We start from the raw sequence: 15,926 nt of genomic DNA on the forward strand, positions 1-15,926 counted from the left end.
AAAGTGAATCCCCCAAGTGGGAGCTCTTAGCTATGTCTCCTCCCCCTCTTCCTGTGTTACCTCTAGGATCAGCAAGTTGTGTTCCCACCCCGGGACTCAGCCACGGGCATGGAGAGATCATTAGAGTTAAACCCTGAAGAAACAAAGTCAGGCCAGAGCGGTTTTCTCAGGATGCCCCCACAAGGGAAAGTGAAATGACTGCAATGTAACTCTAATCCACAAAGGAATAACGTTGTACTGTTTAACTTGTCAGAAAGAACTCCTTTTCTTTCTTACAAGAATTCCTGACGTTTTTGTGACATCCATTGTATAGATGTGAACAAATACGAGAATCATTTGTTACAGGAAGTAACTACTCTACTATACACATGATCTATACATCTCTGAATAGGAAACAAAGCTGAGAAACACACACCCACACCAAGAATGCTTAGGAAGGAAAAGAGAGTCCTATCAGAAATCAAATGAGGCTGTTAAGACTTTCTGCTGCAATAAAAGGCCGTAGATAACATTTTAACATCCTTAAGAGAATGTCCTTATTTTGAGTATGGCCAATCTTTAAGAGAAATATTCAGTGGTCGCACACTGATGTGTTTCCCATCTCATCCTAGAGGCCTTTTTGCTGTCCAAACCCTTCCCCTAACATCAAGTAGTCCATACCACACAGCAACACATTCAGTCTTTCCCTGTACAGACGTAGCATTTGGTGTTCAATAGAGACTTTATCCGAGACAATACTTATTTTAGAAGACCATCTAACCAAACAAGGCTTTAGTTTTATTTCAACATAGTCATTCCGAAGTAAAAAGGCATTTATATTGTGCATAAGCCAATGAAAAGAAAAAAAAGACAGAATTAGATACCGATGAAAAGAACCAGCAGTTGAATTGTTTAAACAGTTCCCTAAACAAAGTGACTTTGTTTAACGTGCTTTGGTGCTTATGAGTCAGTGTGCATCAATAGTCCCTTTAATGACTCAGCCAGACAGCGCCCTCTGGTGGTCCATTTGGTTATACTCCACACTGGGGCGTTAATGACCAAACATAAAATGACCGTTTTATTTTAACACCGCACGTCGAGTCAAACCCATCTAGACATACAGCGATAGATTATGTATATGGTCCACTCCCACATCATCTAGGAAAAATACATGATTCATCCTTATGCATAAACTGCTGCCAGTACTCTGGATAAACGTGCCAAGAGCTCTCAGGGAGAACATACCGGGGATACTGAACATAAGAGGCCTGGGCAGTCCTTCATTTCAACGTCTCTTCTGAGGGCCTCCCAGGGCCGGTTCATCAGACTGCACTTAACGTCTGGACAAGACTCAGGCAACCACATTAACTAAGGACTGGATTTGACCATGCTTGCAGCAGGCTGCATTAACAATCTCTATTTGCACTTTCACCCGAGCAATTTATTAGTAACCCGTTATCTTCGACGCACATTGTGAGTTTCGACTTGAGCTGACAATAACAATATCTAGGAAGCTTGCTGCATGTCTATAAGCTACAGTCTGACCGCAAATAAACAGGCCTGCATATAAAATATAAACCAGGGCGGTGTAGTCTACTACGCCCTGAGGCTTCGCGCGCCACCGCCTCCCTACGCCCAGCAGTCCACCAGCGGTTCTTCTGACAGAGCCCCCGTGACTCCAGCCTCTGGAATGCTCTGAGGATGACGCGTGAGGAGCAGCGGGCCATCATGGAACAAAATGCGTTCTCAAGTCAGTCCCATGAGGCGCGTAACCCAGCATTACGCGCACAACCGCGGGCACTTACAACCGGGTATGGCTCCCACATGCTCAGAGAGCGCAGTCCTAAATCATCTCTACAGTGTTGTGATTGACTGATTGTCTGAAATAGGTCCGAGACTTCACAGTGTTGTTCCTTCGGTGAGTCCCTGACGAAGCGGTGTATTTATAGATGGAACCGTTTGTTTCTCCAGACACACCCTGCGGGGGAAGGACTTAACTTAACCGCCTCCATGTGCTTCTCCTTATTGGAGGATGCGTGGAGGATCCTGGATAAACCATATCGCGCCTGAGAGATGACATGGCTGCGCGCGCATCTCACCACGACGTAAAAGTTCTGGAAAAAGTTCGAGGAAAGTTTGGAACGTCGAGTTTTGTTCGCGCGTAGAAACTTCCACTGTTCCATCAGTGAAAGTCCCGAAGTGAGTTCAGCCTGTACTGCAGCCGACCGACCTCTGCACTAAAGTCATAAGAACCCAACAGTTTGGTGTCTGTCACGAAAACATCAAGCCCTAGATTTACATCCAAGCTGCGCTCAATTAATTAATCCAAAAGGTTTTTCTGTCTACGTTTTATTTCGAACCTACCTCCGGTCCTGAGCGCAAAACCTCCTCCTCTTCCCCTCGTGTGGTTCTTTTTATTCCGATAGTGTTGGTGGGTCCTGGTTCTGAGTCCTCTCCTGAGATGAGGCAGTTCTTTGGAGGAGCTGCTCGTCGTCTACCGAAACCAAAGAGTTCCTCCTCTGCCCTTCTGAATGCAGCTGCGCTCTGAACAGCTGAGGGTGGTGACGTGTGACGTCAGCCGGCAAATCAATCACAGAGCAGGGAAACTGCTGTCTGTCTGTCCGCATGGACTCGTAATAACTATATGCATGGTTTGGTTTATCAAAGTGACAAGCGCCCTTATAATTATTCTGAGGTAAGTTTTACATTAGGAGATAAAAATATAAATGAATACCATATTGTTGGATCATTTCCCCGTAAAGTCACCAGCCACCCCCTTCTCGAGAAATAGGTCTGAAGATCCTTCTTATTCTATCTATTTCTAAATAATACACAAACAAAACGACATTTTGTTCACATAATTGTATTTATAAAATAACATTTTCACCAAACAGCGCTTATTTTATTGGTCATAATCGAAAATTAAATCCCTGAGCATTGTTCTATATGACAAAAAATGGACTACGTTTGTTTCAAGTCTTTTGGAAAATACACAGTCAGAAAAATACTATTAAATCATCTAACAAGCCCCTGATGAACCATGTCAAATGGGGTTCCTCAAACGTTGTGCGAACCATTATGTTGTACACAAGCATTTCTAGGAGAGATTGTTCTAGAAGATATGAATGAAAATTCTTTACTCCTTAGTTCCCGCATTCACGTTGTTATTTTTTCATTCATGGTAGACAGACTCTGGACACAATGAGCACTTCCATAGCTTCCTGGAAGCATTTCCTTCACACACACACACACACACACACACACACACACACACACACACACACACACACACACACACACACACACACACACACACACACACACACAGTGCTATAGAGTAGTTTAAAAACAGTTAGATAGATAGAAGATGGAACAAATAAATGATCAAGCTACCAAAAGCAGTTATTGCATCTATAAAATTAAGAGAATTTGCTTAGCACAGTTTAGCATAGTGAAGGCCATAGTTTGTCACAAAGGGATAGTAATGTATTACAACAGGGACAATGGCAATAACGAAAAGCTTGAATCAGCAGCAAACCTGAGATAAGGACTGAGATATTGTGGGGAATCAGTGCGCGTGTGTTTCTCTGTATCGATGTGTGTTGTAGTGTGGCCATAGTCCGGAATCTGATTATACAAAAGTAGGGACCCATCAATACTGCCTGCATACCTATCCTGGGTTTATTGGATTGATAGATCGGTCTAGTATCCTAGAATTGGCCTTCAACAAACATCTGGCCTACTTCCTACTGTAGTCTGCTATCAGACCTGATCAGATATCAGCGGGAGGAACACGTGACGTCATCACACGGTTCAAAGTGGCTTATCACATCCAGACCTAACCAGGTCCTTAACCAGGTCCTAGACCAGGTCCTGGACCAGATCCTAGACCAGATCCTAAACCAGCTCCTAAACCAGGTCCTAAACCAGGTCCCAAACCAGGTCCTGAAACAGGACCTCAACCCCCCTGTGGTCCCGTCCTCCTCCTCTCCCCGTCGGTGTCTACTCCTCCTCCTCTCCCCGTCGGTGTCTACTCCTCCTCCTCTCCCCGTCAGTGTCTCCTCCTCCTCTCCCCGTCAGTGTCTACTCCTCCTCTCCCCGTCAGTGTCTACTCCTCCTCCTCCTCTCCCCGTCGGTGTCTACTCCTCCTCCTCCTCTCCCCGTCGGTGTCTACTCCTCCCCCTCCTCTCCCCGTCGGTGTCTACTCCTTCTCCTCTCCCCGTCGGTGTCTACTCCCCCTCCTCTCCCCGTCAGTGTCTACTCCTCCTCCTCTCCCCGTCAGTGTCTACTCCCCCTCCTCTCCCCGTCAGTGTCTACTCCTCCTCCTCTCCCCGTCGGTGTCTACTCCTCCTCTCCCCGTCAGTGTCTACTCCTCCTCTCCCCGTCGGTGTCTACTCCTCCTCTCCCGTCGGTGTCTACTCCTCCTCCTCTCCCCGTCAGTGTCTACTCCTCCTCTCTCCGGCGGTGTCTACTCCTCCTCTCCCCGTCAGTGTCTACTCCTCCTCCTCTCCCCGTCAGTGTCTACTCCTCTTCTCCCCGTCGGTGTCTACTCCTCCTCCTCCTCCTCTCCCCGTCGGTGTCTACTCCTCCTCTCCCCGTCAGTGTCTACTCCTCCTCCTCTCCCCGTCAGTGTCTACTCCTCTTCTCCCCGTCGGTGTCTACTCCTCCTCCTCCTCCTCTCCCCGTCGGTGTCTACTCCTCCTCTCCCCGTCAGTGTCTACTCCTCCTCTCCCCTTCGGTGTCTACTCCTCCTCTCCCCGTCGGTGTCTACTCCTCCTTGGCCTTGCGGCCCCGCTCCACGCTGAGTAGCTCCTCCCCCCCGACCCGGGGGGTCATGCGGATCACCAGCGAGCCGTCGGTGGTCTCGGAGACCGCGTCCTCGTTCCCGGGGGGCGGGGCCCGCGGGATGGGGGAGCGTCGGCGCATCGGAGAGGGAGGCGGGACGTCGCCCTGGAGGGAGAGGGGGAGAGAGAGGGGGAGAGGGAGCGAGGGAGAGGGGGAGAGGGAGAAGGAGAGGGAGCGAGGGGGAGGGGGAGGGGGAGAAGGAGAGGGGGAGAGGAAGAGGGCGCGAGGGGGAGGGAGAGAGGGAGCAGGAGAGAGGGAGAGAGGAGAGTGGGAGAGAGGAGAGGGACAGAGGGGGAGAGAGGAGAGAGGGAGGGAGCGGGAGAGGGGGAGAGGGGGAGGGAGAGAGGGGGAGGGAGAGAGGAGAGGGGGAGAGGAAGAGGGAGCGAGGGGGAGGGAGAGAGGAGAGAGGGAGGGAGGGAGGAGAGGGGGAGGGAGAGAGGGGTTCAGTTGAGTCCTGTTGGCGGTCAGTCGACTACGGGGCTGGGAGGAAGGGGAGGAACGGGAGCTAATGCTGAAGCGTGAACAACAAGACATGGACCTTAGTAGGGAATACAAAACGTGCCGGGTCACACTAGGAAACTGTTCAAAGGAGACCTTATCCGAACCAATGACACCTTATTTTAGAAGACCATCTAACCAAACAAGGCTTTGGTTTTATTTCAATACAGTCATTCTGTAATAAAGGCATTTTCTATTTTGTATAAGCTAATACAGAGAAGAAAAAAAACGTGAAAGAACTGGTTACCCATGCCATGAAAAGAACCAGCTGTTTATAATTTTTTAAATAGTAAAAGTGTGAAAGTGTCTCACTTGTGAGACCCTTTCACAGAGGTGTAGTTGTAAGAGCACCTCAGGTGTCGTTCACACCGCTGATTATGGGACTGCACCTTTGATGTCGGCCTACCAAGGCGCCGGTGCCAGACTTATCCTCCCTGGTTTAGTCTACTACCCGCGCCCTTGAGCAGACCCATAACTAGTGGTGGGAGCAATACCTGTGATTGTCCAATGACGACACTACTGTGAAAAAGGGTGTTTCGGAAAAATGACAAAGATTCATTGACCGTGTGAGACGGCAATGCCTCCAAGGTTGGATGTTTGGTGTTTCATTCTTTACACTTCCTAACGACATAGGGAGCGCCTCTCTAGACATGTAGCTCTTCTTCATAAAAAAATATATTTAGGGGCCTTTAGCAGATGCTTTTATCCATAGCAACTTACAATAAGTACATTTGTTAGAAGAAAGAGAAAATAAATAAATGATAAATGAAACCCATTCCCCATAAACAACAAAGACAGGTAGGATAAGGCGCTACACAATGCCAAGTACTATTTTTAAGTGCAAGGACGTGCAACATATAATAAGTGCGTACAATATGTGCCAGGACGTGCAACATACAATAAGTACGTACATTAAGTGCCAGGACGTGCAACATACAATAAGTACGTACATTAAGTGCCAGGACGTGCAACATACAATAAGTACGTACATTAAGTGCCAGGACGTGCAACACACAAAATGTTGTTCTTCAGAGTGACATAGCGAGTACCTCGGTAGCCATGTAGCTCTTCTTCAGCTTGGCGAAGGTTCCCTCAAGCCCCGCCTCCTCGGTGACCTGCAGCGCCGCCTTGAACAGCTCGGGGGTCGGCGGTCGCATCGTGATCACCTCCACCGTCCCCTTGTCCACCTTAGCGTCCGTCTTCTTGTCCTTGGTCAGCATCGTCCTGCATGGAGAGGGAGGAACACAAACAGTGTGCGTGTGAGTGTGTGTTAAGGGGGAGACACACACACACACACACACACACACACACACACACACACACACACACACACACACACACAGTGCCTGTGTGTGTGTGTGCTTGGGGCGGGGGGGGCATGCAGCTGTGCGTGGAGGAAGGAAACTTGTGCGCCCACGGAAACACTCACCCAATTACACACACATGCGCGCACACACACACACACACACACACACACACACACACACACACACACACACACACACACACACACACGCACACACACACACACACACACACACGCAAAGCATTTCTAAAGGTTGTTCTTGGTGTTGCTTTACTTCTTTTTTCTTTCTTTTAAAATATTTTCCTTTTATTCATAACCTCTTCGAACCCCTCCTTCTCTGGACAGAGTACGGGCACTCACACAGTCACGCACTCACGCACACGCAAACACACACACACACACACACACACACATTCCTGCAACTAACAAGCTAAATGCCAGCATGGTGTTCTACTGAGAGGCTGCAGGGACACCAGGCCGGGCCACGGGACTGGGATTATCGTGGCTAATTACCCGCCTACTGGCCTGATACCACAATCAGCAGCTACTCCCGCCTCAATCGCGAGCTTAAACGGCGTCCCCCCCTGAACCCAGGAAGAGAGCAGCGACCCGCTACAGAGTGAACAACAGCTTCCCAGGAGACAGGGAGACGTGGGGAACCCGAATCAACCGGCCCCTCCGCAAACCCCTTCACCAGACTATAAACCAAAGCGCTATGTAGGGGTGGATGATGAATGGGTGAATGTGGTTGTGTGCGGTGCGAGCAATCCCAGCGTTTGTGTTTGTCGCCCTCTGGCGAGGCCTTGTGGTGCTGGTAGCAGCGGTGGTAGTAGTGGCAGCAAACAGCCACACAGGCAAGCCAACAAGCTAGCATCTTCCGACGCTGTGGATCAAGCACGGAGGCTCCGCCCTCACTTGGCCTTCTTCCTCAGCAGTTTCTGGGACTCAGGGTAGTGCACGAGGATCTCGGCCAGGTCCTTCTTATCCAGGATAAAGACGTTGACGAATCCGTGGGCTTTAACGTTGGCCGTGCGCCTGTTGCCTCCGCCTCCGGCCAGCAAGCTGAAAGTAAACAAAATACAATACCACGAGGCTGTGTCAGCTGTTATTGTATGTTGTGCGTCCTGGAACTTATCATAGACACTTATTGTATGTTGTACGTCCTTGCACTAGCGGCTTACCATAGCTGTCTCTATTGTATACAGGGAATGGGTTGACATAGTGATTGTTAGTGCTTGGCACTTGGTCCTATGAACATCCTTACTGTCCCGACAGCGATATATATCGTTGTTTCTCTTTCTTTCGACAAATGTACTTAGTGCAAGTGGCTTTGGATAAAAGCGTTTGCTTAATGCCTTAAATGTTAATGTAAATCAAAATGATGTTAGTGTTTCTGCCTGAACACACACACACACACACACACACACACACACACACACACACACACACACACACACACACACACACACACCACACACACACACACACAGGTGTCGGTTCCCTCCATCGGCCTGCATGAATCCCCAAAAGACCCCGTCGCTGTTAATGTTGTGCCCACGCACTCGGTTCACACTAGGGCCGCTCGATTATGGGAAGATCATAATCACGATTATTTTGGTCAATATTGAAAACACGATTTTTTCAAACGACTATTTTTGAGTTTGAAAACATGATGTATTTATTCAGCGTGTCTCTCAAGAAAAAAATCTCTTTGTAACTGAGAACTTAAAAAAACCTTAAAAACATACACAAAATGGTCAAATAGAAAATGTTCAAATCTAAAGTAATTTACAGATATGTATCCAGCTGTCCTGCTTTTTCTATAAAACATTTAATAAAAAAAAAAAAGAAACTAGATTATATTAGTTTTGTGATCGTTTTGACGCTAAAATCGAAATCGCAATCAATATTCGATTAATCCCGCAGCCCTAGTTCACACTGCAGTTCATGGACTGGCCCAGCGACCCAGGGACTCTGACCTGATCTCCCCGAACACGGAGCCGGCTCGGATGGTGACGAAGACGATCTGCAGGTCCGGCCCCCCCACCACCTGGACCTCGCCCTGCTTGATGATGTACATCTCTCTGCCGATCTCGCCCTGCGACCACCAGGACACGAGTCGTTAGTCTCCTGCCCATGCACACGCGTGTGATACACGCGTTTGTATGTAAATGGACTGCATTTACATAGCGCTTTTCTAACCAACGGCCACCCAAAGCGCTTTACAATATTGCCTCACAATCACCATTCACGCACACGTTCACACACTCATTCACACACCGACGGCGGAGTCAGCCATGCAAGGCGACAGCCTGCTCGTCGGGGCAAGTTAGGGTGAGTTGCCTTGCTCAAGGACACTCAGCCAGTAGGAGCCGGGGATCGCTCCAACAACCTTCTGGTTACCAGCCAACCCACTCTACCTCCTGAGCTACTGCTGTTTGTGTTGGTCACACTCATGCTTGTTGTACTCAGACAGACTGTCTGAGTACAGCACAAGCTGTGGCAGATGGTTCTTGTTGTGTTTCTATTTGGTACCTTTTTGCAGACAAAGTCTCCGGGGAGGTAGACAACAGACTTGAGTCTTGTCAGCATGTCAAAGACCATCTGTCTGTCGCATCCCTGAGGAGGGACAGACAGACAGAAGGAGACAAAGCATTAAGTTGAACAATTTACATTTACATTTACATTAAAGGCATTTAGCAACTTACAATTAGTACATTTTTCAGTAGAAGATAAACTATACATTTGGTAGAGTAAGGATGTTCAAAGAAGCAAGTGCCAAGCACTAACAGTTGCTAGAACCAATTGGTTAGAACACACTTGGTTTTGGGTAAAACCAAGTGTGTATTGAGAAGGTAAAGGCAGTCGTATGACAGGATGACGTCATAACAATAGTTGTGTGTGTGTTTCGCAACGCCCTCTGACCTGGAACAAAGCTACTTTACTGACGATGGAGTAGTTGACGTCCACGGCCATGTCCAGCCTCATCTTATCAGGGAGCTGGATCAGCAACTCTTGTTCGTCTGGAGACAGACAGACAGACAGACAGACAGACAGACAGACAGACAGACAGACAGACAGACAGACAGACAGACAGACAGACAGACAGACAGACAGACAGACATACAGACATATAGACAGACAGACACATAGACAGAAGACAGACAGACAGACAGACACATAGACAGGACAAACAGGATGGTCAAAACATTGTCACTTGTGTGTCACCTAAGCAGTGCATCTGTTTGAGTCTCCTAGCAACAGCAACTTACCCAGCATGCCCTGGATCTTCCAGGTGTAGTCGTACCAGGTCTTGATCCGGTTCTGGACGTCCCGGGGGATGTGGTAGGAGGTCATGTACTTGACGGTGCTGTCCATGCACGCTCGGTAGTAGTTCTCGCCCGCCGTGGCCGCCCCCACCACGTCTCTCATCTAGGACACCAGCAGGTTGGGACAAACCAGTCGGTAAGGAGTGGGGAGGTCGGCTTTAGACTGGCAGACCGAAAACAATACATGACCAGGCTTAGGATTTAGAAGCGGCCTGACCTGACCAATCATGATGGAGAAGGCAAAGACGCCCGTGAAATAGTTCAGGAGCTGGAAGACGATTTCGAAGACAGTGGTGGGGTCGGGCAGCCCTCCGATGGTGATCAAGGTCTTCACGGCGAAGTAGTAGCACCGGATATACCTACGCATCAGAGGAGGATACGCTTTATCTCGTGGGATAATCAAAACACTCCGTTTTATAGTCAATGACTGTTTCACTATTTCATACTTCAAATCATAATTTCAATTCATTGTAATTTCAATTTCATAGTAAATGTATTGCAAGTACCAAATCTCAAGGTAAGTATGCATCTGAGGGGGTCATAGATCCTTACGCGTTGCCTTTGCCGTTGTAGACCCATTTGGTCGACCCTAGTCCCTCATAGTCGGAGCCCCAGTAGAAGAGACATGCGTTGATGTGCAGGGAGTACAGTAGGTAAGCCGTGGTGCGCATGACCCTGGAAGGAGGGAACATGGGTTCAAAACTGGTTATGTACAATGTACAAAGCTGCACAATGAACGGAATATTAATCTAAATCTACATTTTCCCTTCTGCAATTAGATGATTGTGAAAGGTTGAATTTAATTAAAAAGAAAGGAAACCATTAAATAAATCAGATTTTCGTCATATCAAATTCAAAAACGATTACCACTCAGCAATTGCTTTATTATTGTTTTATATGCAGTAGGGGCCACTTGATATTCATTGAATGGATCATTAAATGGAAAATCGATAATTCGCCATCAATTATTTCAATTTTTATTTTTGTCATTATAGTGCAGCCCTTTTACAAGGTGAGTAGGATATTGACCTAAACGCAGAAGATCGTGATGTTGGTTGTTTGGTTGTTTTGTTGGACTTCGTGTTTTGTTGGACTATTCCTTGATGTCCTTACCTCCAGATGTAGGCCTTCTTCATCACTGCCTCCACGCGGTCGTTGAACTCATTGAAGACCATGTACTGGAAGACAGAGCCAGTCCGGTCAGAGTTTGGCTATTTCATATTCACCACTCTGTAGAGCCACCCTTCCACACGCTCCTCATGACGCAGGCACACACACTCACCTTGAGCAGTCGGGGGAACCGCAGAAGGGAGTTGACTCCAGTGAAGTAGTAAAACACCTCCATGGGAAACAGGCAGATCATGTCCATCTGGAAGACACAACGTTTCACTGCAGAGGTGTTCGGGAGGGGACGGATTCAACACATCTCTGCAGGTCTGACAACACTTACCTTGAATCTCTCTGTGGTCATGTAGTGGTCTCTCATGTCCTTTTTATCACACTGCAGTAGAAAAACCCAGATGAAAACCAAGGCGTTCAGTGATGTTTTTTCTTTTCTCAACTGTAATGCATATCCTGTGCAATAAACTGATAAGAAGGCGTGCATGATCAGACCAAAGTTAAAAGTCATCCTCCACTGACCACAATGTCTCCACCACGAACAAACTCCAGCCTGGTTTGGAAGACGACCATGTCGGTGATGTAGATGAGGTCGCAGGTGTAATCCATGAGGAGCCAGAGGTGCACGTTCTCAGGCGTCTGGTATGGGAAGGCCCAGCGTACAGGGATCAGCCACAGGTTCCAGTTCCACGCCATGACCACGCATAGCAGCCACATCACATACAGAAAGTCTGCAGAGCAAGAGACAGACAATCAGTTCACACAACGTACAATGTAGCCAGAGCAATCTTCTGCCTTCCAACTTTTTTCTGGGTTTCCGTTCATTTATTTTCTTCTATAATCTTCTACTTTCGCACCAGGTTTTTGGGGAGCTATCCCTAGCCTCTAGCCTATGGGAATAGGTTTGGTTGTGATTGTGATTGTGACGGATGGCACTGAATCCAACGCGACAGGGATTAAGTCCAGTTGCGTTCCCTTCAAAGGCCAGCGCTCCACCTACCGGTGTACGGGTCGATGCTAGAGGGGAAGCGGTACTCAAAGACGACGCGGAGCCAGTCAGGCATGGGGGGCAGCTTGGGCAGCGCAGGAAGCTTGATGGGATACCCGAAGAAGTCATAGTATATCTCCAGCTCCTCCTTCTCCTCCTCCCCATCCCCTGCTCCCTCGGCGGGGGCGTCCTTCTTCACGTCCTCTGGGGGTGGAGGAGGAGGAGGAGGAGGAGGTGGAGCGGCGACGGGCACTGAAGAGATCAGATCCCCTGGTTAGATGTTGTCTGATAAAACACATGTGTTGCTAACTAGCAGACACTTTTATAATTGGTTTTAAGATACAGGTTTTACGACCTAACACCCAACTCCTCGGCCTCTTGCTGATGGTTGCCGACAGGTAGAATGTCGACTCTGGGGTCCAACAAACTAACCACGACTATTCCGCCCGAAAATCATCAAAACTTCAACTTCAAACATTTAGAAAAAAAAAAGCGATTTCATAAAAGTCAGAAAAGAAAAAGGAGGCAATCTAGCCAATGCCATTATCAGTGATCCTTATCACTGAAGTCTAGAGCAGCAGTACTCACTGTCCTCTTCATCCGACTCGTCCGGATCCACCAGCCGCTCCCTGCGGAACTCCGTCCTGCCTTTGAAGAGCAGCACCAGCTCAGACAGCCGCTCGGTGACCATCACACTGGCCAGGCTGGCGGCGGACGCAGGTCGGCCCCTGGGGGTCAACACAGGGGGCTTCAGTACAGAGCGCGGCCCTCGGTTTGGGCGTGTGCGTGTTGAGACAACGTCAACGTCCACTCACTCGTCCTCAGCCGTCAGGTGGGTCTTCTTGTCGACCGCTCCGTCTTGATAAGCGCCACTGGAAGAACACAACGTTTGATGCTTTGAAGACTTTTATAAGCTCTTTGCTAAGCAATTGTACGCAAATCTTTCATTCCTCTGTTATTTTGCTTCTTAAAACAGAACCGACATTGGTATTGACGATGGTACAGGGGCCAGTAGCTCAGGGGGTAGAGCGGGTCGACCAGAAGGTTGCTAGTTCGATCCCAGCTCCTCCTAGCCTAGAGTGTCACGTGTCCCTGAGCAAGACACCTCACCCTGACTGCTCCCGACGAGCTGGCTGTCGCCTTGCATAATCAGCTCCGCCGTCGGCGTGTGAATGTGTGCATGAACGGTTGTAAATTGCTTTGGATAAAAGCGTCAGCTAAATGGAAAATCAGATGTAAAATGTTGATTGTGTGATTACACGGTGCATTTGAAGACTGACCTGAGCCTTGCCAGGATGGTCTCTTCATCCTCGACTACATCCTCCACTCTGAGCGTAGGAGGAGCACAGCCACCGGATCTCTTCTGGAGACGCTCTGAAGAACACACCCAGAGATTGTCCAATATCACCACACTGAACTCAACCAACCCTTTCACTTAAAGGAGGATGAAACTGAGACTTGAAACGACTATCTCAAATGTATCGTTGGTGACAGGATGGCTGTGGTATTAATTCAGCAATTCCCTAAAGACGTTTTGAAGGGCAAATTGGACATCAAGCATGATGGAGGTTAATCGACGGCTGAACGAGCGAGTGCAGCTCGGTTCATCCTGCTTTTGGCACAAACACCGACGTACTTCAACACACCACAACGCAAGCACAGCATGGCAGGGCACAGCACAGCACATCGAGGTCACCTGAGACGGCGTGAGTTGGCCTTTCAGCATGATGCAGAGCTGCTCTGGTGAAGGTAATGAGGATCGATCTAAAGGGGCGGGCTGTGGATAGGCTAGGTTGATGCTAGCTGTTCCTAGCTTCGGGGTGGAGCGAGGGGGGATCTCTGTTTGGCGGACACTCGTATTATGGTTCTTTCTACGGATGCAGAAACAAAACAAACCGAACTAGTCCAGTTCTATCCGGATGTCTGGGGGTAGAGGACTAGGGTTATGGCTGCTGAGGGGGAGTCTGGGAGATGGAGTTAAGGCTGCGGAAGCGGTTCGCAATACTGCAGAAGCACCGCTGGGCGAGGTTGGAGACCCGGGACAGTGCCTCTGTGATGTTGGGAATCTCTTCGGGCAGGGGTGGTAAGGAGGGTAGGGTTGGTAGGGGAGGTAGGGGCGGTAGGGTTGGTAGGGGGGGTAGGGAGGGGAAGGGGGGCAGGGAGGGGAAGGGGGGCAGGGAGGGGAAGGGGGGCAGGGAGGGGAAGGGGGGCAGGGAGGGGATGGGGGGCAGGGACAGGTTGGGGAGATCAAGGTTGTTGTCGTGCAGAAGCGTTCGGCAGCTTTCCAGGCACTCTGCGACGTAGGGGATCTGAAGCACGAAGCGCTTTACTGCAGCACAGCCGGTGGGCTCTGGGCAGAGATATGCACGGATGAATTATACATTTCTTTGAATGAGATGGGTATTTAAAGATTCATGGCGTCTGACCACACCTACCTATTTCAGCCACGACCTCGGAGACCTGAAACGAGAATATTGGCATAACAGAAAATTAGCATTTTCTGAATGGTATCCATTGTACCATTTACATTCAGGGCATTTAGCAGACGCTTTTATCCAAAGAGACATACAATAAGCTAATTTGTCAGAAGAAAGAGAGACAATATATGTTGTCATGATTTTTATAGATGCATACGTCCGTATCATACGTTCCTAAACTATCTATCATTCTCTTTAATCATCTTAATGTAGTAATCGATCAGTATCTGTAGCTCATTTCCTGCACCTGGTCGACCGGTCCTGTGTCTGGTTGGGTGGTGTCGGGCTGGGTGGTGTCGGGCTGGGTGGTGACTGCGGGGGCGACCTGACTCATGCTGTCGCTCTTCTCTGACACCGTTTCCTTCTTCACAGGGGGGGTGGGCGCCGGGGGGGCCACGCATGGGGCTTCGGTGGGGGGCGAGCACCTGGAGAGAGGGTGCCGAGGGGGACAGGAAGCTTGTCACAGGAGCAGTCTGGGATGACGACAAACCATTGAATTCTCCCCATTTTGTTTTAAGGGTTTCATATTAATAGCAATTCACACAAAATGTAAAAGACTTTTTCAATCAATTCGCAAATAACCTATTAAAAAAAAATATGTTCACCATTAGTATGTGATGACATAATTGGCTGTCATAGAGGCCAAATGAGCTTGTTATTCTGAATAGCGAGAACGGATTTGTGTAGCTCTTGTCAACCTTTGCAGCACGGCCTAATAGAGTTTGACACTCAAACAATCAATGCCTTCGATTGATTGAGAGAGACGCAGCTGTTCTTTGTCTTGACACACTTGACAATTTGATATATATGCACACAGCGCATATATATCAAATTCTAATCGAAAAAAAATGACAGAAACATGAAGGCCCGCATTTATGCCATTGATTAAATACTGATCACATCTGTCAACTAATGTGGAGTGGTTGACAGACTCAATCGATTCAAGAAATATATAAATTTCAACATAGCCTAAGCCTAACCCTAACCTAAAATCAGGCCAAAGGACAGTAGAGGCAGAAGTCTCAGAAAAGTGCATATTGTGAAGCATAGCAACCAACTACAGAGAGCTAGGGCCTGGTCCATAAGGCTTTAGGAATTATATGATGCTGTTTTAAAGGCTAGTTAAAAACTAAGTAAATAGGAGAGTTGAGGAATCCCCTACTGATACATTTTGGTTTCTTATTTTACAGTTAATAAAGATAACCAACTTATATACTTATTATCTCATGTGCATAGACTAAAACTAATAGGTTTGACGGTGACACAATTCGTAGGGAAATAAATTGGGGATTGTGGAATAGTAGCCTAATCTGTGAATTTAAATGGAAAATTATAACTTTTTTACATGATCTTATTTTTCTATGATGATGTACAAATTAAAACAC

At 48.1% G+C, this 15,926-nt stretch overlaps 2 protein-coding genes across 5 annotated transcripts in view; both read right to left on the reverse strand.

Annotated features, from left to right (window-relative positions):
• kifc3 (kinesin family member C3) overlaps positions 1-2,551 on the reverse strand; it is a 29,587-nt gene extending 27,036 nt beyond the window's left edge. For 2 of the 4 annotated variants that reach the window (XM_056607137.1, XM_056607139.1), the window contains exon 1: positions 2,344-2,429. The gene's annotated coding sequence lies outside the window, so the exon portion shown is untranslated. Of the gene's footprint in view, positions 1-2,343 lie in introns of all 4 variants that reach the window. The other 2 variants (XM_056607141.1, XM_056607138.1) reach the window with 2 other exon arrangements.
• A 2,195-nt stretch (positions 2,552-4,746) lies between these two features.
• cngb1a (cyclic nucleotide gated channel subunit beta 1a) lies at positions 4,747-15,711 on the reverse strand. Its single transcript, XM_056608006.1, has 20 exons — positions 15,704-15,711; positions 14,789-14,966; positions 14,500-14,524; positions 13,345-13,438; positions 12,880-12,936; positions 12,653-12,792; positions 12,077-12,316; positions 11,599-11,807; positions 11,408-11,458; positions 11,240-11,326; positions 11,071-11,135; positions 10,510-10,632; positions 10,175-10,316; positions 9,901-10,060; positions 9,554-9,651; positions 9,164-9,247; positions 8,608-8,726; positions 7,544-7,690; positions 6,372-6,546; positions 4,747-4,929 (listed from the first exon to the last, which is right to left on the reverse strand). The coding sequence occupies exons 1-20, from the start codon at positions 15,709-15,711 to the stop codon at positions 4,747-4,749; spliced, it is 2,385 nt and encodes a 794-aa protein (XP_056463981.1).
• Between the last annotated feature and the right edge of the window lie 215 nt (positions 15,712-15,926).

Source organism: Gadus chalcogrammus, chromosome 14 (assembly GCF_026213295.1).
Source record: "Gadus chalcogrammus isolate NIFS_2021 chromosome 14, NIFS_Gcha_1.0, whole genome shotgun sequence".
Lineage (NCBI taxonomy): Eukaryota > Metazoa > Chordata > Actinopteri > Gadiformes > Gadidae > Gadus > Gadus chalcogrammus.

Bases quoted from the DNA above. Each gene is read 5' to 3' on its own strand.
- cngb1a (XM_056608006.1), bottom strand. The intron at 8,727-9,163 runs GTACCAAATAGA...TGGTGGTCGCAG, and splicing joins GAGACTTTGTCTGCAAAAAG to GGCGAGATCGGCAGAGAGAT. The intron at 4,930-6,371 runs GTACTCGCTATG...CTCTCCCTCCAG, and splicing joins AGAGCTACATGGCTACCGAG to GGCGACGTCCCGCCTCCCTC.